This window comes from Tauraco erythrolophus, chromosome 8 (assembly GCF_009769465.1).
Source record: "Tauraco erythrolophus isolate bTauEry1 chromosome 8, bTauEry1.pri, whole genome shotgun sequence".
NCBI lineage: Eukaryota > Metazoa > Chordata > Aves > Musophagiformes > Musophagidae > Tauraco > Tauraco erythrolophus.
The window spans coordinates 29021945-29041604 of NC_141472.1; the positions used below are offsets into that span (position 1 = coordinate 29021945).

At 38.5% G+C, this 19660-nt stretch overlaps 1 protein-coding gene across 2 annotated transcripts in view; it reads right to left on the reverse strand.

Annotated features, from left to right (window-relative positions):
• Window positions 1-295: 295 nt before the first annotated feature.
• GYPC (glycophorin C (Gerbich blood group)) overlaps window positions 296-19660 on the reverse strand; it is a 35108-nt gene continuing 15743 nt past the window's right edge. Inside the window, exons 1-4 of one of the 2 annotated variants that reach the window (XM_086616182.1) lie at window positions 14028-14900; window positions 10603-10606; window positions 7723-7770; window positions 296-5154 (exon numbers count right to left, since the gene is read on the reverse strand). In XM_086616182.1, coding sequence (XP_086472308.1) covers window positions 4958-5154; window positions 7723-7770; window positions 10603-10606; window positions 14028-14153 — 375 coding nt within the window. In that variant the 5' untranslated portion in view covers window positions 14154-14900 and the 3' untranslated portion in view covers window positions 296-4957. Of the gene's footprint in view, window positions 5155-7722; window positions 7774-10602; window positions 10607-14027; window positions 14901-19660 lie in introns of those variants that run through there. The other variant, XM_009990214.2, reaches the window with a different exon arrangement.

Sequence of the window (19660 nt, forward strand, 5' to 3'; positions counted from 1 at the left end):
GGCTTTCTTATGTGAAGAACTGAGTGATCTTAGAAAATGCAATGAACAGCTCTTAATACATTTAATGTGAGTACTCTTTTGGTATGTATTTACCAACATTTTTTGATAGGACTGGCACATGCATGAAATTCAAACACCTCATATAATTCAAAGAAATTTGTTGTCAGCATTTACCTTCAGCAAATACACTTTGATTTCTCCAAACAGTAATATCTATGTTTGATGAAAAACTGCTCTCCATCTCTATTGGTATCTAATTACCTTCTCTCCCTCTGTATCTTTTTACTGATTTACATCTTGTCTCAGTGTTTCCTGTATTCTGCAAGGAATCCTTGCAGGCTGTAGCTGGTGGTGCTATCCTATTTATTCTGCAGCTATAAATGTTTCAGCACCTTGTCTGCCTTCTTTGCTGAAAGGAAACAGTCCTTTTTGTTTTCCTGTCCTGGCGTTTCCCCAGTGATCCCTAGGTTTGATTTAAGAGAAAAATAGATGTTGATGGTCTGCAGGATCCTATGGTACTATATTTAATAGTCCCCCAAAGTGATTTGGTCCTGTTGTTCTAAAAGCAAAAAAATAAAAGTAGTTATCTTGACTAATGGCTGATTAAATATTCCTTGGGACAGCATTAATGTGCATTAATGGCATATTGGACCTCAGGAAAACCTGGAATGATAGAGGTCAAGCCCCAGAAAAAAACGCATACCAGGTCTAATAATGAGCAGCCAGATACACATTTGGGATTGACTGGTTTTGGGCAGAATTACTCTGCTGAGCTGTAAGGCTGTTACAGGGGCTGACACTGGCAAGCAGTCGCTTTTGCGCAGGGGAGGACTGTACAGGCATCCTCCAAAAATTAGAAGAAATTGAGTTCCAGATGTTTAAGGCAGAATGATAGAATGTTGAATCTGTGAAGCCTGTTTCCAAAGCCTGTGAAGAAAAGATGGTTTAAAAGGAGATTAATTTCCTTTTGCAACCAATGATTTTTTTCCAGAGAGAGAATATGAAAGCTCCATGGACCCATTCTTAAAGTTCACCAATATAATCAGAAATACTATGTTTAACTCTTGTCATTTCCATGTGTTCTGAAAAAATGTCTTGTATTCCTTATTCTTACAAGATCATATTTATCCTCTCTCCTCCAACTCCAGCAAATATTGGTCATTTTGATGCACGGCTTTCCTGTACATCACCAAAAATGACTTATACTTCTAAACATGGGCCAGTGGCTTTCTGTGCAAAGTGAGATTCAACAAGCTTTCACAAAGCACTAAGGCATCAGGACAAAACTGAGTTTCTTGAGGGATCATCATTCTGCTCCTTCGTTTAGTGAACACCAGAGATTTATAGCACTAAATTTAACTAACTAGAGAGCTTGTGGTACTTTTTTTAGACCTGATTTCTGTGAAAATGTGGCATACGTGATCGCTCTGTAAATCAGTCTCAGGTCAGGTTGGTCAGGGTTGATCAAATTTGACACAGGATTGGAAGTCCAAAGTGTAAAACCTTTGTGAAAATTAGTTCTTGGCTGCCAGAGAGGGACAGAATACTTTCACTGATAAAAATAAATAAATAAATACACAAGTAAATGACCAATGTCAGTGAAGATCCAGCTGGGTGTCTGGAGGGCTGCGGACAAGAATAGCAGTTATGGTTGGCGAGATGAGGCATCGGAGAGTTGCAGGACAACAGGCCACAGCACAGGAGGGACGTGGGATAAAAGCATGTGGAGGAAAAAGAACCTGTTTCCTTAATTCTCCTATTCAGGAAGCAAATTGTAAAAATCATTTAATCATCAGTGATGAAAAGCTATGGCTGGCAACTGAGACATCTTAACATTGTACGTAATGTTTGTTTTAGCACAGCATGTTGCTTGCAGAGGATGTTTTACTAATTAGTCCTAAAAGTTATAGGAAGTTTATAATGCAGTCTTTTTACAACTAAATTGAATGACTCAAGATAGTAGAGCTATTGTATGAGTGAAAAATAGCAGGATCAGGCAGTTACAGTCTGCCAGTCATCAGATAACATGAGCTTTCTTCATTAAAAACCAAAATTAGTCCTGAAAAAAAGCAAATAAACAGAAAATCTCCACAAACCATCTCTTCTCTCTCTATTCAGCGTGCTTGAATCATTTCCAAGCACACAAAGCCCTGGACCCCAAAAAAACACTGTAAAAAAATACACTAGCTGAAACCATAGCTCTTGCCAGTCACTGCTCTGCAAGTATTTGAAGCTGCTCATTACCAACAGGGAAGCTGTTGCTGCACGCTTGGGCCACTTGTCAGCCTATATGAATAGGGAAAATGGGATAAAGAGATTTAATTAGCTACTAAGAAGGGATATAGAAAAAGACCAGTACTTGTATTCAGTTCAGATTTAGGGGAAGCAATGACATGAAATCTGGTGTTGACTGAACTGGTAAGAATTGGCTAAGCTCCACTGAACTCATGTTGTACCACCAGAAAATCTGGCCTCTATAGTTCCAATGTGGACATTTAGTCTGTCTCAGTCCACCTCATAATTAAAAAACTCACGCACACCCCAAAAGAGACATTAATTCAAATTCTCCTGCGTATCAGGTATGACACAGTTGCCTAATTATAATAAGCAGTCTCAAGTTGCAAAAAACAGAATTTCATGACTGAGGAGAGAGGCAGGAATTTATTCCCCTGTCCCTCACACCTTCCTCTGAAGTCAATTTTCTTTAACAACCAAACTTATATTATATGGTTCTGAGTATATGAAGGAGGACAAAAGGCTGGTAGTCCTCTACAGTTCCTATTAGCACTGGAGGAAAGCTTTTGGTGTTCCTACATCTTGTGCGGGAGATGCAGCAGAGCTCAAGTCACCCCAGTTATCCTCTCCTCTGAGGAAGTATTTACATTTTTATTGAACTAGAGGGTCAGGGGTCTTCAGTTTTACAAACTCAGTCTTACAGCTAAGATTAGTGAATTTTTCCAACACGTTTCCTAGAAAAATAAAACCAGATTCAATTTTCAAATAAAAAATAGTAAAAAGATTAAAATAGCAATGTATCCTAGAAGGAAACAGTCAGGTGCGTATCAAAATGATTGAGCTGTGCTAGTGCTGGGTTTTGTACATTTTGTACTGCATCAGTCACAGAATACAATGTGATTTTACAATGTTATATTACAAAAATTATTAAGCATTTAGTAAATCTGGCATGATTTTTATATTCTTTGGTTAAAATGTAGGCTTGCGGGGATTTAAGATTCAAAATCAAAGCTATTGAGATTCTGAGAATAATTGCGAGTCCATCTCCATCAGGTATTGAGATAAGACTGAGACTGTGATTGGAAAGACAAAAATATCCCATTTCTTCACTTGAGTCCTCAGAGTCTTTTCTTGTTCAGACCTGTCTTCTCTTACAGCATTTTTGTGACCAATGCCAATAATAAATACTGGAGTCCAGGAGCCTTCCAAGTTTTGGCGCCAAGAAGTGAGCACAAGTGATCAGCAACAATGTCTTGAAAATACAGTTGCAGATGACTTCATATATATGTACACACATATATAGATCAAAACACAGGAAAAAACATATCAAGTTGAGCAGAGCTCATCAGTGTCTTATTTGTTATCATGTATTTCTCCCCCTCTATTTTCAGTAGTCTAGGGCATCATCACAGCTGGGGATGAGCAGGTGCAGAGAACAGTTATCCTGTTTCTGGAGCTAACAGTGGGCTTCAATTAGGAAGCCAACTTACTGGGGTAAGGAAACTCATCACCGTTGATTCTTACGCGAGGAATAAGATCTTTTCATGTGACCCACCATGACTAATTTATTTATTTATTTATAATGAATCATTGATGGTCAGTGTCATTCTCTTACCTAGCACAACGTAAACGCTATACGGAGGCCATACAGAGGGAGACATTAATACAAGCCAATGGGATGCAGATGAGCAGGCTTCTTTATAGTGACAGTCTTATGGCTGCATTTGTGAAAGTTTTATCAGTATCTGCACCAGAACTGAATTCCTCTCTCTGCAAAAATCCAAAATCCTACTGGCAGGTATTCAAGAGAATTTTCCAAAGCAAAATAAATAAATAAATACTCAGGCAAAAATGAAAAAATCTAGTTGAGCTCCATTGTTTCAAAAGGTCTGTTCAAACCAAGATGATTTACCTTTTAATATCTATCTATCTATTTATGCGTGCATGCAGGGAACCTACCAACTAATTGGAATAATATTTGTAAGTCTACTATTATATACTACATTGTAAATTCCAACACTTTGCAGTTCTCAAGCTGCCATGCAGAACAAGTTAAAAACAAATCCTTCATTCTTACATTTTCCATGTTTTCAAACAGTTTTATTTCTTTGAGGTGTTTTTGACTTTTATATATAAAATTCAAAAAATTAAAAAAAAAATCCCAATCTAAATCCCCAAACGAATAAAACAAACACTCCTGTGCCAATAAAATTGCACGTTTAAGGGGATTGACTAGATATCTGGGCTACAAAGCTGTTTTTGTTCCACCTACATCAGCTTTATCTAGTTTAATGTTTGTGCTGTGACCATTTGAAATTCAGTTTCAGGTAGTTCTGTATCATATCAGCATAGGATGCATCATTGACTCTAAGAGGACGTTTTCCATTGGCATCTGCGACTTTCATCAAATGTCAAGGCTTGACATTTGCTATCTTTATCTGGTTTTGGTGTATCACTCATACTGAGATTTTGTTTCTTCTTATCTGATATTGATTTCAACTGTGACCAGCTGTGTTGCTAATAAAATCAACAGACAGGTATCTGGCATTTAGTTCTTCACTGGTAGAGTAAAAGAAACCACCCAGTGACAAAAAAAGTAAAGAAATACTTTTCAATTAGGATGCCTGCCTGTATCGTCATATTATCCATCTCTTAGCACTTCTGTTGATGTAGCATTTCTGATTGATTCCCTTGGGGAAGTCTCCATGGAAATCCTTGCCTCTCAGATGAAATATTCCTTTTTGCTCTCATCCACTGCTTCCTGGAGAGCGGGGTCATTTTTCAAAGCAGCATCTGCGCTTTCAGCAAACTCAGTTCCTTTTGCCTCGTTGGTGTGGTAGGTGCCCTTATGCCTGTACATGTACCGGACCATCACCACCAGCAGGCAAATGAGGACAAATACCACCGCAGCAATCACACCTAGAGGAAAGACGTCAGTTAAATGTATTGTCAGTAAGAAAATGTGAGTAGCATCTCACAGTCAGATGTCACAACTTGAATTGCTTGAGAGAGAAAAGTCCATGTATCATAAGATGTTCACATGTTGCAGTGGCCAGAATCAGAAGAGAGTCTGACAGTGCAAAAAACAAGATGAGGTACAGATACTGCAGGAATGCAGGTCAAAGTCTCACTGGCTTTCTTTCAAATCAATGGCTTGGTTTGGTTGAATTCATTGAAGCTGAACATTCATTACAAACTGAGGAGAAATAAGAGAATATACAGGAAAACTAATAAGTTTATTTCGTCCTTCTGGTAACATGCACCCAGGGGAGCTTGGAGGCAACTTGACTCTGCCTCCACGAGTGCACTCAATTTCAGGAGTTCAGGGCACTGAGTATTTCTTAGGAGACATTCAGCAAATAGCAGGAGCTGTGTGACTGCACTACTGCTCTGTATCTGCAAGCTGCCATTTCATGCTGTGTTCTAATTAAGAAAGCCTGATTGTAATGAATGTGGCAGCGACACCTGGGAGGAGGAAGGGATTCTGGGTAGATATTTCCTGTCTCCTGGACTAAGGCTAATTACTAGCAATGTCTTGACTGGACAAAAATTCCGTAGGTTATCAAAATGTGCATAGGACTAAATGGTGAGTGGAAGCACTCCTAGTGAAGGAAAGTAAATCCAAGTTCTGGAGGTGGTTGTGGAGAGAACACTGTGTGTCCTTGCTTCCCAGAGCCCTTTCCTTATTTTACTTTTCTACCATGAAAGGTAGAAGTCCATAAAAAAGAGGCACCCCTGACAAGTCCATTGTTAAAATACTACAAGATGTAACCCCTTCCCTCTGGATGAAATTATTCACTTAAGAATCCTGAAAATAAATGAAGTATTTCAAAGTTTATTCAACTTGTGCGATTTTTATTTTTTTAATACTTTCTGAATGCAACTGGGATATGCTTATAAACTCTTTAGCTGTGATTCTGTACAAACACATGATACTGAGCTGATTCTGTATTCACATGACTCCGGGAGTAAACCAAACATTAAAGAAATACAGAATAAAAAGCATGAGAACAGGACATTCCTAGGAAAATCCCATATGTGGAGTGTGAAGCTGCTGTGAGGATGCAATAGGTAGGAATTAATCTGACTCACTGTAGACATTTACATTTCAGGAGTCACCATCTGACTTAATTCCCTTGGGCTTTCCCCAGCATTGGGCACTTCTAAGATTCAGCTGGGCAGGATGCTGGGCCATCTCGTCTATACCATGCTTTTGCTGAGAAAGGTTGGACCAGGTGATACTTGAAGTCCCTACCAACCTGGTATCCTATGATTCTATGATTTTACAATTCCTCTGCTGTCAGTGGATGGCATGTGTGTGGGTGATTCCTCTTCTAGAATTGAATTCCTATATTTGGTCAGATGAATCGCTCCCTGGAAATGCCTACTATTCTGCAGAGACAATGTAGACAGTATCTCTCTTCCGTCCCCTGTGTTCAAGATATATGGCAGGAGTGGGTATTTTCAAAGCTTTAGATTTCTCTGCATCAGTAAACTGAGTGGGGATACCCTATTGGCATGAAAACAGGGGACTGGACAGAACATTAGCAGGGTAAATAAAAATGATAACTCTGTCCTAAAAAATATGCCTGCAATTTTATCCCATAGATTTTATGGTGCCTGGTTCTGGAAAGGGAAGTTACTGCTAGCAGAAGTGAAATTGCTTATACAAAGAACTTTAGGTTTACAATAATATCATAGTTGCAGTGGGGGCTTCATCAATTTTTAGGACCTCACTGGTATCCCTTGACACAAGAGGTTTTAATAGGCTTTGGATGTAGCACAATATTAATAAGCCTAAGGGACTAAGTACAAATCAATTTACCTGCTACTTGTTCATAGAAAGCTGAAATTAAAGTTACGGGAGATGGGACCTGAGGGAAATATAGCAGAACCTCACCAATTTGCACTAATGATTGGTTTACCCCCTTGTGAATGACTGAAATTAGTGCGTTAGCATGGAAATGAACAAACACAATAAAAATAAAAAGACAGGTTCTCTCCGTGAACATAGCTTTGCTCATTTATTCTGACAACTGTATTTAGTTTAAATGCATGAGAGAGCTTTAACGGAACACCAGGAAATGCATTGTAGTATATTCTGTAAAAATAACGGGTCAGCTGGTATGAGCTGGAATGGCTCAATTCAAAGGTTCTACACCAGTTTTGCAATAAATGACAATCTTGGCCCAGTGAATAATGAAGAATATCACAGATTGACTTTGCTGATTGACTCTTAGGTATTTTGTCTTAAAATGAGGAAATGGATGGGAGTGGTACGGCTCACTATATAGTTTATATTCATTATCTCATCTTGTTATCTTGCCAACAGCCCCTCTGGGAACAGATTTCCCACTGGCCTAATTAACTCTAATTGTGCCGCTCCTGTTGTCTTGTCAGCGAAGTAGGGGTTTTGCAAAATGCAAGACATCAACCAACCCGCTGTTTTAATTCTAATGATGCTGCTTAGTACAGTCTGCTACTTACCTCCAATAACAGCCACATCTGTTCCAGCTGTGGGGGTCTCAATTTCTTCTTCTATAAATAGATTAAAACATGCTAAAGTTAATTAAAGAAAAAGGAATTGGATCATATCTAACAGCAGTGACTGTACTGGTGGTGCCGTATTATTTTAACCTCTGAAACTCAGAACCTAAACAAGATCTCTCGTTAGCAAAAGACATTTTGAAACATGTCATTAGAATTAGCTGTAATGTACCAGTTTTCTGTCACTGTAACACTGGAAAATAAATAACTAGCACATTATGCAAACTATCATGGCCCTCAGGGAAACACCTACTGTTTATTATGAGCACTTACCTGTAACATCCTCCAGTGAATGATTAAATTAAGAGCATTCAGGTACTGTGATTACTCTCAGAAAGGCAGTTTTGGGGAAAAAACATTGGTGCCTATTTATTTTCCCATTTATGGCTTTTCAGAGTATGATCTGGATCTTGATTTGATGCGAATTAATCTGGCTTTATTGATTTCAAATAGTCTTTATTTATCTGCAACATCCTGTTTTTAATCTTAGCATTTGCTTTCTTTTAAACCTTCATTTGGAATCAAAGCAAGTCCGCTATGCCTGTAGTATAAAACACAGCTGTCACTTAGAATAAGTCTGAATTCAGTGCTGATAAATCAAATTATGTACTTTACTGGATTATCATTTATAAAAAAATATAACTTTGCAATTTAAGTGCAAAAGAGAAGCATCTGACCATGTCCTTTTAAAAAGTAAGATATTGGTCTGAAAAGTTGTAAGCTGCTGAAAGAGCAGTTAGAATTTGAATTACATTTTGTTCTTAATTACAGCACTTACTAAAAATATCCAAAACAACCGATGAATAGCCAAAGTTTTTTAAAAGGGAGAGGAAAAAAAATCCTAAAAAAAATAGTGAGGATTTTTCCCCTCCTTATTGTCTGATATAGACCTTAAGTGAAAGTAAATTCATATAGATAAGCATTTCTTCACTATCTTCTCTGTAGCTTGTCAAGGTACAATTTTGATCTTGTTTTCTGCTTCTTATTTTGTTTCATTGATATCAACCCACTTAGTCCCGAATTATGCGGCTGTCTGAAAAGGTGATGAACTCCTGGAGTTCTTTCATGGTAGGTTTATGACAGGACACTCCTTCCTTTGTTTATTATTGTACTATTTATTCAATTCTAAAAAATACTGGTTTCCAAATAAAGCAAATAGCTTTATGTGAGATCTTTTTTAATTTCCATTTGGTAAATACAGTGGATAGAAAAGTTCTCTGGAAAAGGTAAAAATGCTAATTCCAAGTCCTTCTATAAATTCAACAGTGACACTATGGCTGATATCTGGCTCTCCTTTCGCTAAATCTGTGATAGATGATACAAGGATAGGACACCATCAGCAGCTTTCTCCTTACTCATGTCCAGTCTCCTATATCAAATTGCAATAAACAGAGGAGAGCTGAGATTTAAAGGAGATATCTCTTCCCAAACATGGGAGATGCTTTTTTTGGGAACTAGGAGTCCTTTCCTCTTGCCCGGAGATCCTTCCCACATTTTCTTCCAGCTATACACTGATGGAAAGATTGAGCACGCCTTGTGTAATTTAAAAACTCTAATTATATCCACGTCCATTCAAAACCCATGTGCCTCAGAAGAGATTAATCGCTTCAAGGTCAAACTGTTCTGTATTTCTTTATACATCAAATATACGCTGCATGCCAAAAACGCAGGCTCCTCTACAGCAATCAAATACTTGAAGGTGTGAATTCTAAAGTGCTTCCCTAGCCACACAGCTTGCTTCCAAACATTAATTCCAGATCAAATCATTATCCCTTTAATTATAAAAAGTTATGCAAGCAGCTCTCTGCTCTTTCCTGTCATTCCCAGGTGCTTCTCAGATTCAGATAACAAGCAGGTATCTTATCTTTAGTACTTGCTACCAAACTTTTTTTTTTTTTATAATGGATTACAGTATCATCACTTTGCAGAAAAGTTTTCATTTCCATACTATACTTTCTAAGTTTTCAGAAGAATGCTGGACCCATCTTGAGCTACTCTGTAGTCGACACTGATCTCTGAAGCTAATGATGCTGTGACATTCAGCAACCCACTAACACCGTGATGTGACTCCACTCACCATAGTTCCCATTTTACTGCAAGCACAAGAGTCTGACTTTTCCTTTGTGTCTCGACTTTTTACCCCAGAAAGTGCTTGCTGTGCTCTCAACTGGCCTCTTGCCACATCATCCGGATTGCTAGAACACTGCAGCTACCACCAACGACCAGAAGTTTCCAGAGTCTGCTGCCAGACCATTTTCAGAGCAAGGGTGATGGAAGGGAGAGAGGGACCCTCAATACCTGTCTCACAGTCCCTGAAACTTCACATAGTCAAAAAATAGCTATGTGATTCATGGCAATATCATAATATTGCTGGGCAGAGGAGGAAGGTATCAGTTTCATCTGAGATTCATGCAGTATCAGCCTTCGCGAAACATGACTGAGGAAAATGCAAGGCACGGTGCTTACCAAATGAGGCCATCTTCCCAAAGTAGGGGTGAGACAACAGCTACTATCCAGCTGGGAATCCATGCTTGGCCAGGAATATTGGCATGTTCACTTTAACTTCAGCTCAGTCCATGTGGGAAATACATAGCATTACTGTAGGACTGAATCTTCACTTTTTGAGGCAGAAAAGATATCCAAGGTACTGGAGGAATTTTTAGCTGAGCAATGGCTGTAGACTTTGGTTTTCTTGTACCTTCTTTATGCTACTCTTTGTGTGCAGAGCACTCAGAACTCTTTGTTTCACTAACTGCTATTGCACCTCTTTTCATTGTTTTCCTTTGTTTCAAGGACATCTTTGTTTATTTGCTGCTAAACTGTCCTTGCAAAACTTCCTCTAAATTATACTGGCCCTTGTCCATAGCTACAATCTGATCCTGAAAGTGTTTAGGCGGTGTTGTTATTTAGTGCCATTGGTTACCATGATATGCAGAAATCAAAAGATTGTGGGAAAACTTGTTTTTCATAAAGTCTCTGGCCATCAGAATGACTTGGCTAAATCAAGAATAGAACATACAAATCAAATTGTCTGTTGTTGGAAAGCATGTTTCTAAAAGCCAGACTGAAGGGAAAGAAAACGCCTTTATGCCATGACCTGAAATTAATCAAATTCCAGTTCTGCCCATAAACTTACAGATAAGGAATTTTGCCATAGAACAACAATTGCTACCTGTCTCATTCTCATCAATCAAATCATGCTGAGAAGGCAGCAGACTCTGAAAGCTCCAGGAATATTCCTGACTTAAATACTGCAAACAGATTTCTGGCTTTGTGCTTCAAAGGTGAAAATCCGGTAGAACTAGCTTTTATGTTAAAGTAGCCAGTGGTGAGTTTTTCCTGCTAAATTTGTCATTAAATTTCTTAAATCATCTTCTCCAAGTGTGATTTTCCAATAAAACTTGACTTTTACTAAATTCGATTGTATTTTTTTAGTTTAAACTGATCCCATTCCATTTCAGCTGAGGAGCACTTGTTTGAAGGAGACAGGTCCAGCAGTGAAAATGTTTGTTTGAGGTTCAGGACTCTTCTTGTTTTGCTATGCACTTCTCCTGGCAGTTGTAAATGGTTTCTTTTGTTCTTTAAATTACAAATCTGAATCACTAAAAGCCATAATTCACTTCCTGCTCAAAAATTATGACATTGGCTTTAAAATAATTTCAATTTTTTTTTTATTTGCCCTTTCTTTCATACCTGAGCTTCATTGAAGTCTTATTTCCAGCTCTTCTCTACAATACTAAAACCAAAATGCACTTTGTAGATGAAAACTGAAATTTTGGCATGATTTTATGACACCAGGAGACAGGTCTTTAAGGAAAACACAGTATTACGAGAATACTGATAAAGATGCAAGATTTATCAGTGAGCTACTTTAGGAGCGTAACCATGCTAAGACATCCAAATTGACAAGCCATTCAATTTACCTGGTGATGAGAAGGGTCATATTTGTTCCCAAAGTACCTTCTCCCACCCAGCACAGAAAGCACAGATTTTAGATCCTGCTACTTGCAGAAAACAATGCTTTAATGTGCTTCTGTGGCTACGGTCAGTGGCACATGGGATAAACTTGCAGAGAGGTTCAAGCCTTTTAATTTTTCAGGCATCATTTTCCCTCGCTAAAGGAGTTTCCAGAAAAAAAAAATCCGGTACTTGAACCCTTCCCTTAGTGGTTTGCAGTCAGCACTGTAGTTAGCGATTTAAGTACCTACATGTTTACTAGTTATGGATTTACACAGGGGAAAGGCATGAAAGGAAAACTGTCCCTGCAAAGGGATTCCCACTTGGCACATTTGATGTGAATGCATAGGAATCATCCTACAGGATAGATCTAATCTACTGGTGTGAACTACCAAATCTCTGCTGTGTAATCCACAACGGCAGTCAGATGGAATTACCTAGAACTCACCCCAAGCGTCTCAGTATCTCTCTCATTTCCTAAGATAAAGCTCCAAACCAAAACTGGACTAGTGCTCATTGCTAAGTAGTGTTGAATATAGAAAGAAAAGCCCAAGATTACAGCTCATGTTTTGTCATGATTTGCTTGCAGCTGTGGGTGATACTGCAGTTTTGGAGCAGGTGAGGCCAGCTGAGTGAGTACATAGATATCTACACGTGATAAACAGCTTTTACAACACAATTTTCAAAGCCACTCAACACCAGTCAGGCAGCATTGCTACTGCTCCTGCCTTTCAGGATTTTCCTACCCACAAGCTTGTGCTTCTTAGCAACTTAAGCTGTCCCTTATCATGATGCTCTGCTGCTGCCTGCTTGCGGTTACAAACTCAGATGAAGTCTTGACTGCTAAATTACACTCAAGTAGGTCTCTGAGTGCTTTCTTGGGCAACCCATTTTCTCTCTTGTTCATTGATGAGCCTGTTCATTGTATAAGAAGTGCTTGATATTCATTCAATCCCTGTGAATGATGAGCTGAGATCCTTAGGGTAGTCATTTCCTTCTTAGGGCTTTCCTAGGCTTGCAGACTAGGAAACACCCTGTAAGACTTCATCTTTAATCAGCTCACCTAATCACCTTATGAAAAGCACTGCTGCTAGTGGGACTTTTCCAGGTGAGGAACAGCCCAACCTTATCTTAGTATATTCATGGACATGCTTTGCAGAACCACCCCAAATATTGACTGTGTTGTTGCAGCAAGCGGTGTGTAAGCAGTCTGTAGGCTGAAATGTGTCTTTAGAATTCAACTATTAAATGTTTAACGTTTTTGTCTTAAATATTAGTACTATCTATCTGTGGACTTCTGGTAAACAAAGGAGACATTCAAACTGAATAACATACAGTTCATGATTCAGGCCAGATATAAATGTAATTCAGAGAAGGATATTGCCTCTCTATTGATTGTTCTTTCATAAACTCATACATTTGAAAGAGGGCTTTAAGTATAACTGGAGATTAATGAAATACAGTTTACTCAGTAATACCAAGTCTAGTAAATTACTGTCTATTTTTGGGGTTGTATCAACTGGCCTACCACAACATGCTGTACAAATTCTGCCTTATTTTAAAAAAGTTGTAATTTTAAAGGAATACTGCCTTTTTATGTAAAGAATTAGGTGAGGTTTCAAAAGCACTCATCACTGGTCTGATTGATTTCACTGAAGATGATAGCAAGGTATTTGATCGGGTTCAATAAAACATTGTAAACTTCTGTCAGTATTGAGGAATATACAGAGCCTACCAGGAAGCTTTTGCAATTGTTAAAGCCCTTTAATATAATTTCTGCAATTCTTTATTTTTTAATATTATCTATATAAAAATGTATTTATTATAAATGTTCCTTTCCCAGGAGCTCTTTTTGTTCTTTGTATGTTCTTCTGCAGTCTTCATTCCTCTCAACTGTAAAAGCAGGTCTTAATGTCTGCCTATTGTCATCACTGATGCAAGACTTTTCTTACACACATTAGTAAGGAAGAACTAAAGAAGTCTTAACATCGCCATTGTTTATGCAACTGTGGTATGTCCTCCTTGCCCTTTGGTTTATGTTCGTGCCTTGCCAACACATCGCATTCATGAGAAAATCATTAATCTATTAACCTTAGCATACCGATTTAATTTACAAGCTATAGTTAGAACTGGTTCACTGCAGCTGCATATGTAAAAATGAGTTGAACCAACTACTGAAAACTTCATGTTAAAAATATGTTAATTGCTAAAGATGCTCTCTGGCCTGTGTTACAATATCAGATGCATCGTACTGAAGCCTTTCTGGATTAAAAAAAAAAGTCATTAACTATTTTAATATTTACCAGTAAGTGTGCAGTGCCTTGCCAGAGCTGGCATCTCTTATCCCAATGGGTCATCAACATGAACCCATCATTTCGACACATTCTGCTGAAAAGGCCATCACCATCTCCCATTAGATAATGAAACACATCAAGGCCATTATTTCAAAATTAAGGTACAGTTTCTCATCTGTCAATCTGGACAACAGACAGAATAATTTGGATTCCATTTATTTACTAAATTATTGTAAGGACAATAATGATGACATACAACAACAACTGCATGACCTTTTGAGTAAGTAGATGGACTGTGCTCCAAATGTAACGTAAATCATGCAGATTAAAAGTATCTACAAATTTAAAACGCACTGGGCCAAATCCTCTTGTTTTCCTAGCTAACAAGTACTTAGTCATTAATTGAGAAGACAAAATCCAGTCTCATTCAATTAAAATAAAGGTCTGTTCAAGACTTTTCACATTTTGTAATACAGCAAGGATCAAAGGGCATTATCAAATTGGTTTAATTAGATTAGAGTTGCCACATAGTTTTAACAGTTCACATTGGATTCAGATATACAGTGTCAGCAAAATATTTTTGTACCATTATAGAATGTTATAAAGCAAATAAGAGAAAACATGTTTTCCAATGTTTGAGGGAGTAATGGCTTCACTCACACAGTTTTTCCTTCTTTTGGGAAGTTGAATTGCACTTGAGTCTTAGGGAAATTCAGAGATGGACAGATACACTAAAAGGCAGCATGTCGAAAAATAATCATATGATATCCCTTAATGATAAGAAGGAGAAAGAGAAAATGTTCATGAAACTTGGGAACTTATTTTAGGTAAAAAATAATAAGGAACTCCTAGAATTGAGCTGATATTCTATATTTTGAAATAAAAAAATTAACTAACAAATTAAAAAAGAGAAAAACTGAGTTTTAAAGGATTACATAATGTAAATACAGATATTTTTTAATTAAATCAAACTTTTCTGTTTATTCTCAAAAAGAACTGGAAAAAAACTCAATCCCCTTTTTAGTTCAAACCACCTACTCTTTTTTTTTTAATATTTTATTTATTTGCACTTATTAGGAACATACATAAAGTACTTTAGCTCCTTAGCTCAGGGTGGCTGAAAAACAACCACCAGTTCTAATGACAATTCAGCAAAGTGCATCCAGTAAGCGCATTAAAATGGAAATCCCCACTTGGTAGTACTATAAATATTGCAACCTTAAAGACCCCATACAGCACAGTACTTGAGAGAGAGCTTATTGGAGGCCCATGTTCCATCTGGTAACAGATATTTAATGTGTCCCATGTATTCACACTGATGTATACATACAGTAAAAAATTGACAGAGAAATTCAGATGATAGAATCGTAGAATCATAGAATGGTTAGGGTTGGAAGGGACCTCAAAGATCATCTAGTTCCAACCCCTCTGCCAGGGGCAGGGACACCTTCCACTACACCAGGTTGCCCAAAGCCTCGTCTAACCTGGCCTTGAACACTTCCAGGGATGGGGCATCCACAACTTCTCTGGGCAACCTCTTCCAGTACCTCACCACCCTCAGAGTAAAAAATTTCTTCCTTATATCTAATATAAATCTCCCCTCTTTCAGTTTAAAGCCATTGCCTCTTGTCCTGTCACTACATGCCCTTGTCAAAAGTACCTCTCCAGCTTTCCTACAGGCCCCCTTTAAGTACTGGAAGACTGCAATAAGATCACCCCAGAGCCTTCTCCTCTCCAGAGAAGGGAGAATCTGATCTATCTCCAGGATAGATCTGTCTGCTGCTTATAGCATCAGGAAGAACAAGACGGTTTCATGGTCAGCAGAAGAAACCCAGTGTAGAGGAAAAGTTAGAGAAAGGAGCTGCCTCCACTAGCACTGGAGGTCCTTAGCAAGTGGGCAATGAAGCTCACAAAAGGACGCTGTAGAAATATTGTCTTTAGAGATGGGATGCAGGAAGCCAACAAGGTCCACTCAGTGGTAGTCTTGCTGCTCATGTATAGTGGCTTTTTTTTTGCTGTGCTCCTCCTATGGGACTGCCTGATCGTCTGAAGAGCAAACACCGCTTCTTATCATATAAAGGGTGTATGAAGTGTGTGGACCTGGAAGAAGGTCTAATTTTTTTCAGAAAATGATGCATGTGCAACTTGCAAGTTGTGCCCAGTTTTGTCTGCCTTGTATTTATAGTCATATCACTGCAAAAAGTTCCTTACTTTTCCACCGAAATATGTAAATGTTACCAGGCCATCATTTGCATTTTTCGTCCACAACCATCAAAGTCAGCTTATGCTCCAAATGTACAATATCTTGCTGGGGAAGAAAAATTGACCTGGTATTGCTTCATTAAAGAAGGAGTGACAAATGGGGTATGAATCAATCCATAAGGCACAGTCCACACTCAGGACGGTTTCTGGCAGGTGTACCTCCTTCCCCCTTCTCTCTCTTCATTGGAATAGTCTACTCCTTTTGAGGGCTTTTTAATTGGGAAGGTTTTGAAAGAAACACTAAATATCCAGCCAGTCTGCCAAATAATTTCTGCCTGACTTCCCTCCAAAGTCAACAATATCTAGTCATTTTTGTTGAATCGAAATGGGAACAGAGCAGCTGTTTGCTCATTCACTGAGATCAAAACTGAACTGAAAAGAGTCACTGACTTAATTGATTAACCATTGCAAATGTTGCAAATGATCATAGGTAATCAAAGGCGCTGACTACGGATATAGCGAAAGCCCATCTGACAACGTGTAACAGATACTTAACTTGTAATTCTCGAGAAACAGTGCATGAAAGAAGCAGCCTAGCTGACCTAAACTTTGCATGGTGCAAAAGTTAGTACAAAAATTCGAGCTAAAATGTTTCAGTGGAAAGTCAGAGGCCAAGAAGTCCTGGAGAACACGAAAATTCCTTCCCAATTCCTTGTGTAAATGGTTATATAATGTAGTAAGACAATTTAACTGCAAAACTGCTTGTAATTATTTACCAAGATGTGCTTTTAATTTCTACCTAACAGGTCTACCAGCCTCAGTCCTGACCCTCAGGCATTTTGACTGTGTCATCAGAGGATAAGGATAATGTTTCTTAACGTTACTGTGCTTGGTTTTATGACCTTAGTAACTTCTTAAGATTAGATTTTAGTCTACATTTGAAACATACCCTTTCTATGGATGTGGCACTATTCAAGACAAACATTAGTTAAAATTAGTGCCCCTGACTGACTGCACTGTTTGTTATTGTTTGAAATATTTCCATCAAATACATTTTTGCGCTGATTTTCTCTGGTCGTCTTGTGTGCCTGTCCTTGTAACCTCCGTAAGTTTTGACTCCGGTGTTCTACTCTAACTGTTTTCAAAGGAAGAGCAGGCAAAGAGCTTTGTTTCAATTTTCATGAAAACTCTAGGCTGGAGAGAAAAGGAAGACCAAAGTAGTCCAGCAGCAAAGGAAAGGCAGCAAGAACTCAGCAATTCTAAGCTCTGTCCAGCAGCAGCCAGTTGTCCGGTCACCACGTGCTTTTCAGTCATCATGCACGTAGGTTCAGAGGAGCTGCAGCAAGGTGCTTCCCCTCCCATGAGGAACTGCTGTGGGAGGGAGCCAGGGTAAGCTGGGAGTGGGATTTAGAGGGCAGAGACATAAATCCAAAACATGTTTCACTGGTTCTGTTGCTGGTAGAAAACTTGTTTTAATGAACACTGACATGCAAGGAAAGAAACACTTCGATTATTCTGTTAAGGCTGATAAACGTCTGTCTCTTGTTTTGAGATGAAAAAGCTTGACCTTGTGCTTAAATTACAGGTGGTATGTACAAATTACAGATGATGAAATCTAGAAATTATGTGGAACCTGGCAAAAGCCTGCAGTTATGCACAACTATATTATCCTGACAATTCAAACAATGTAGTGTTAGGCTACTATCCTTAGAAAAGTGTAATCTTTTTCCCAACATGGGCAAGTTTCCTCCTTTATGTCTCATTCCCACCACCAGTGTTTTGTAGCAAAGCAGCCTGACAGGTGACAATTCTTGGAAACAGGAGCTCTCTGTGCTCTGTCCCCTGGCTTATTTGATATGAATTGTATTCAGTTATATCCAGCTCATGCACCAGCGCTTGCCTAAGGCACTGTCTACTAAGCATTGCAAGTGGAAATGTCAGGATGTTTAGCATATGCTCTTTAGGGATACAGAGATCTTTCCTGGAGCGCTGACGAGGTTAATATTATTAATGGAGATATCTGTAGTGGAAACAATCCACATGCTTTAAATATTGAGTGTATTAAACAAAGAAAATAAAACATATTGAAGCACCTTAGAAACTTGCAAGGCAAATAGTAGCTCAGGGCAACAACATTTCTCATTTTCCAAGGATTCTACAATGAATATGCAGATCTCTTTTGCATATCTGTTCATTTTAAAAAGACAAAGTCCATTTTATTATCTGAAAAGCCTTTCTGTGCTAGTCCAAGCTGTCTGAACTGAGTTGAGCAATTTTAGCAAAACTTCTTTACCATCTATCTATTCATCTGAGCAGGTCTAGACAGATTGTGCAACAATTGTTAAAAAGAAGGGGGAAAAAAGGAAAAAAAAGTCTCCCTTGCCTATTATTTGTGGACAGTTGTCTGGCATTATTTGACAAATAGCATATTGAACACATTAACAGAGCTAAGCATGAAAAAATCTTCATCGAAGTCATACACTGAATGTTTATTAGCATAGGACTTATATTGTTCAGAGATTCATTAACAACTCATTACTAATGTCCTCTCTCCTAACGGAATGTGAATGGTAAGTACCATGTACACGGAGAGCTAATAACCAGCCCGGTGACATGCTTGACTACTGGAAAGGAGTCTATGTGACCTAAACTGTCTGCACAGGTGCTGCAGAGAGGACACTAGCTGGCAGTTAGACTACATGACTGTTGTAGGTCCCTTCCAATTGGCACTGTTCTGTCCTATCCTATCCTATCCTATCCTATCCTATCCTATCCTATCCTATCCTATCCTATCCTATCTAATTCTGACATGCCTTCTTGCAAGGAGATCCATTCAGCTCGAACAGAAGTGTGATGAATCCTGGAGGATGAGGTGGGAATTTCTCTTCCCGTCAACCAAATAGCAAACTTAGACTAGCTTAGATTAGAAGCCTAGCTTTCTGGAGTCTATAATTAGGGAAAATAAATCCCAGCCATTACTGCTAGCATTGCTTAACCATCCCTTTCCAAATCCTGTGCTGAGGTTTTGCTTTTCTATAAGGTAGTCAGAGCCTTTTTGCAGAGTTTTCAACACGCATTGGTCAGAAGGACTGGATCTCTCCTGCAGATGCTTAAATAGTGTCTTACACTCTGCTTTTGCCTGTTAAGCTGTGATCATGTTTATACAAACAACCTTATTGTGCCAAAATTTGATGCTCTTACATTCCTAACTAGAAAAGTACTCCATACAGTTTAGTCTCCTAATAAGAAGTCTTTTTTTTGTGTTACTGCACACTTGAATGGTTCTCTGTAGACAAACATCGACTTTCATACAGCTTGGAGAATTTAATTTCTGAGATTTCTGCTTCTCTTTCAAATCTGGTTGAAACTGGTCAGTGGATCCAAAAGTTTTTGATGGAAAGTGACAGATGGATGAGCAGACAAGC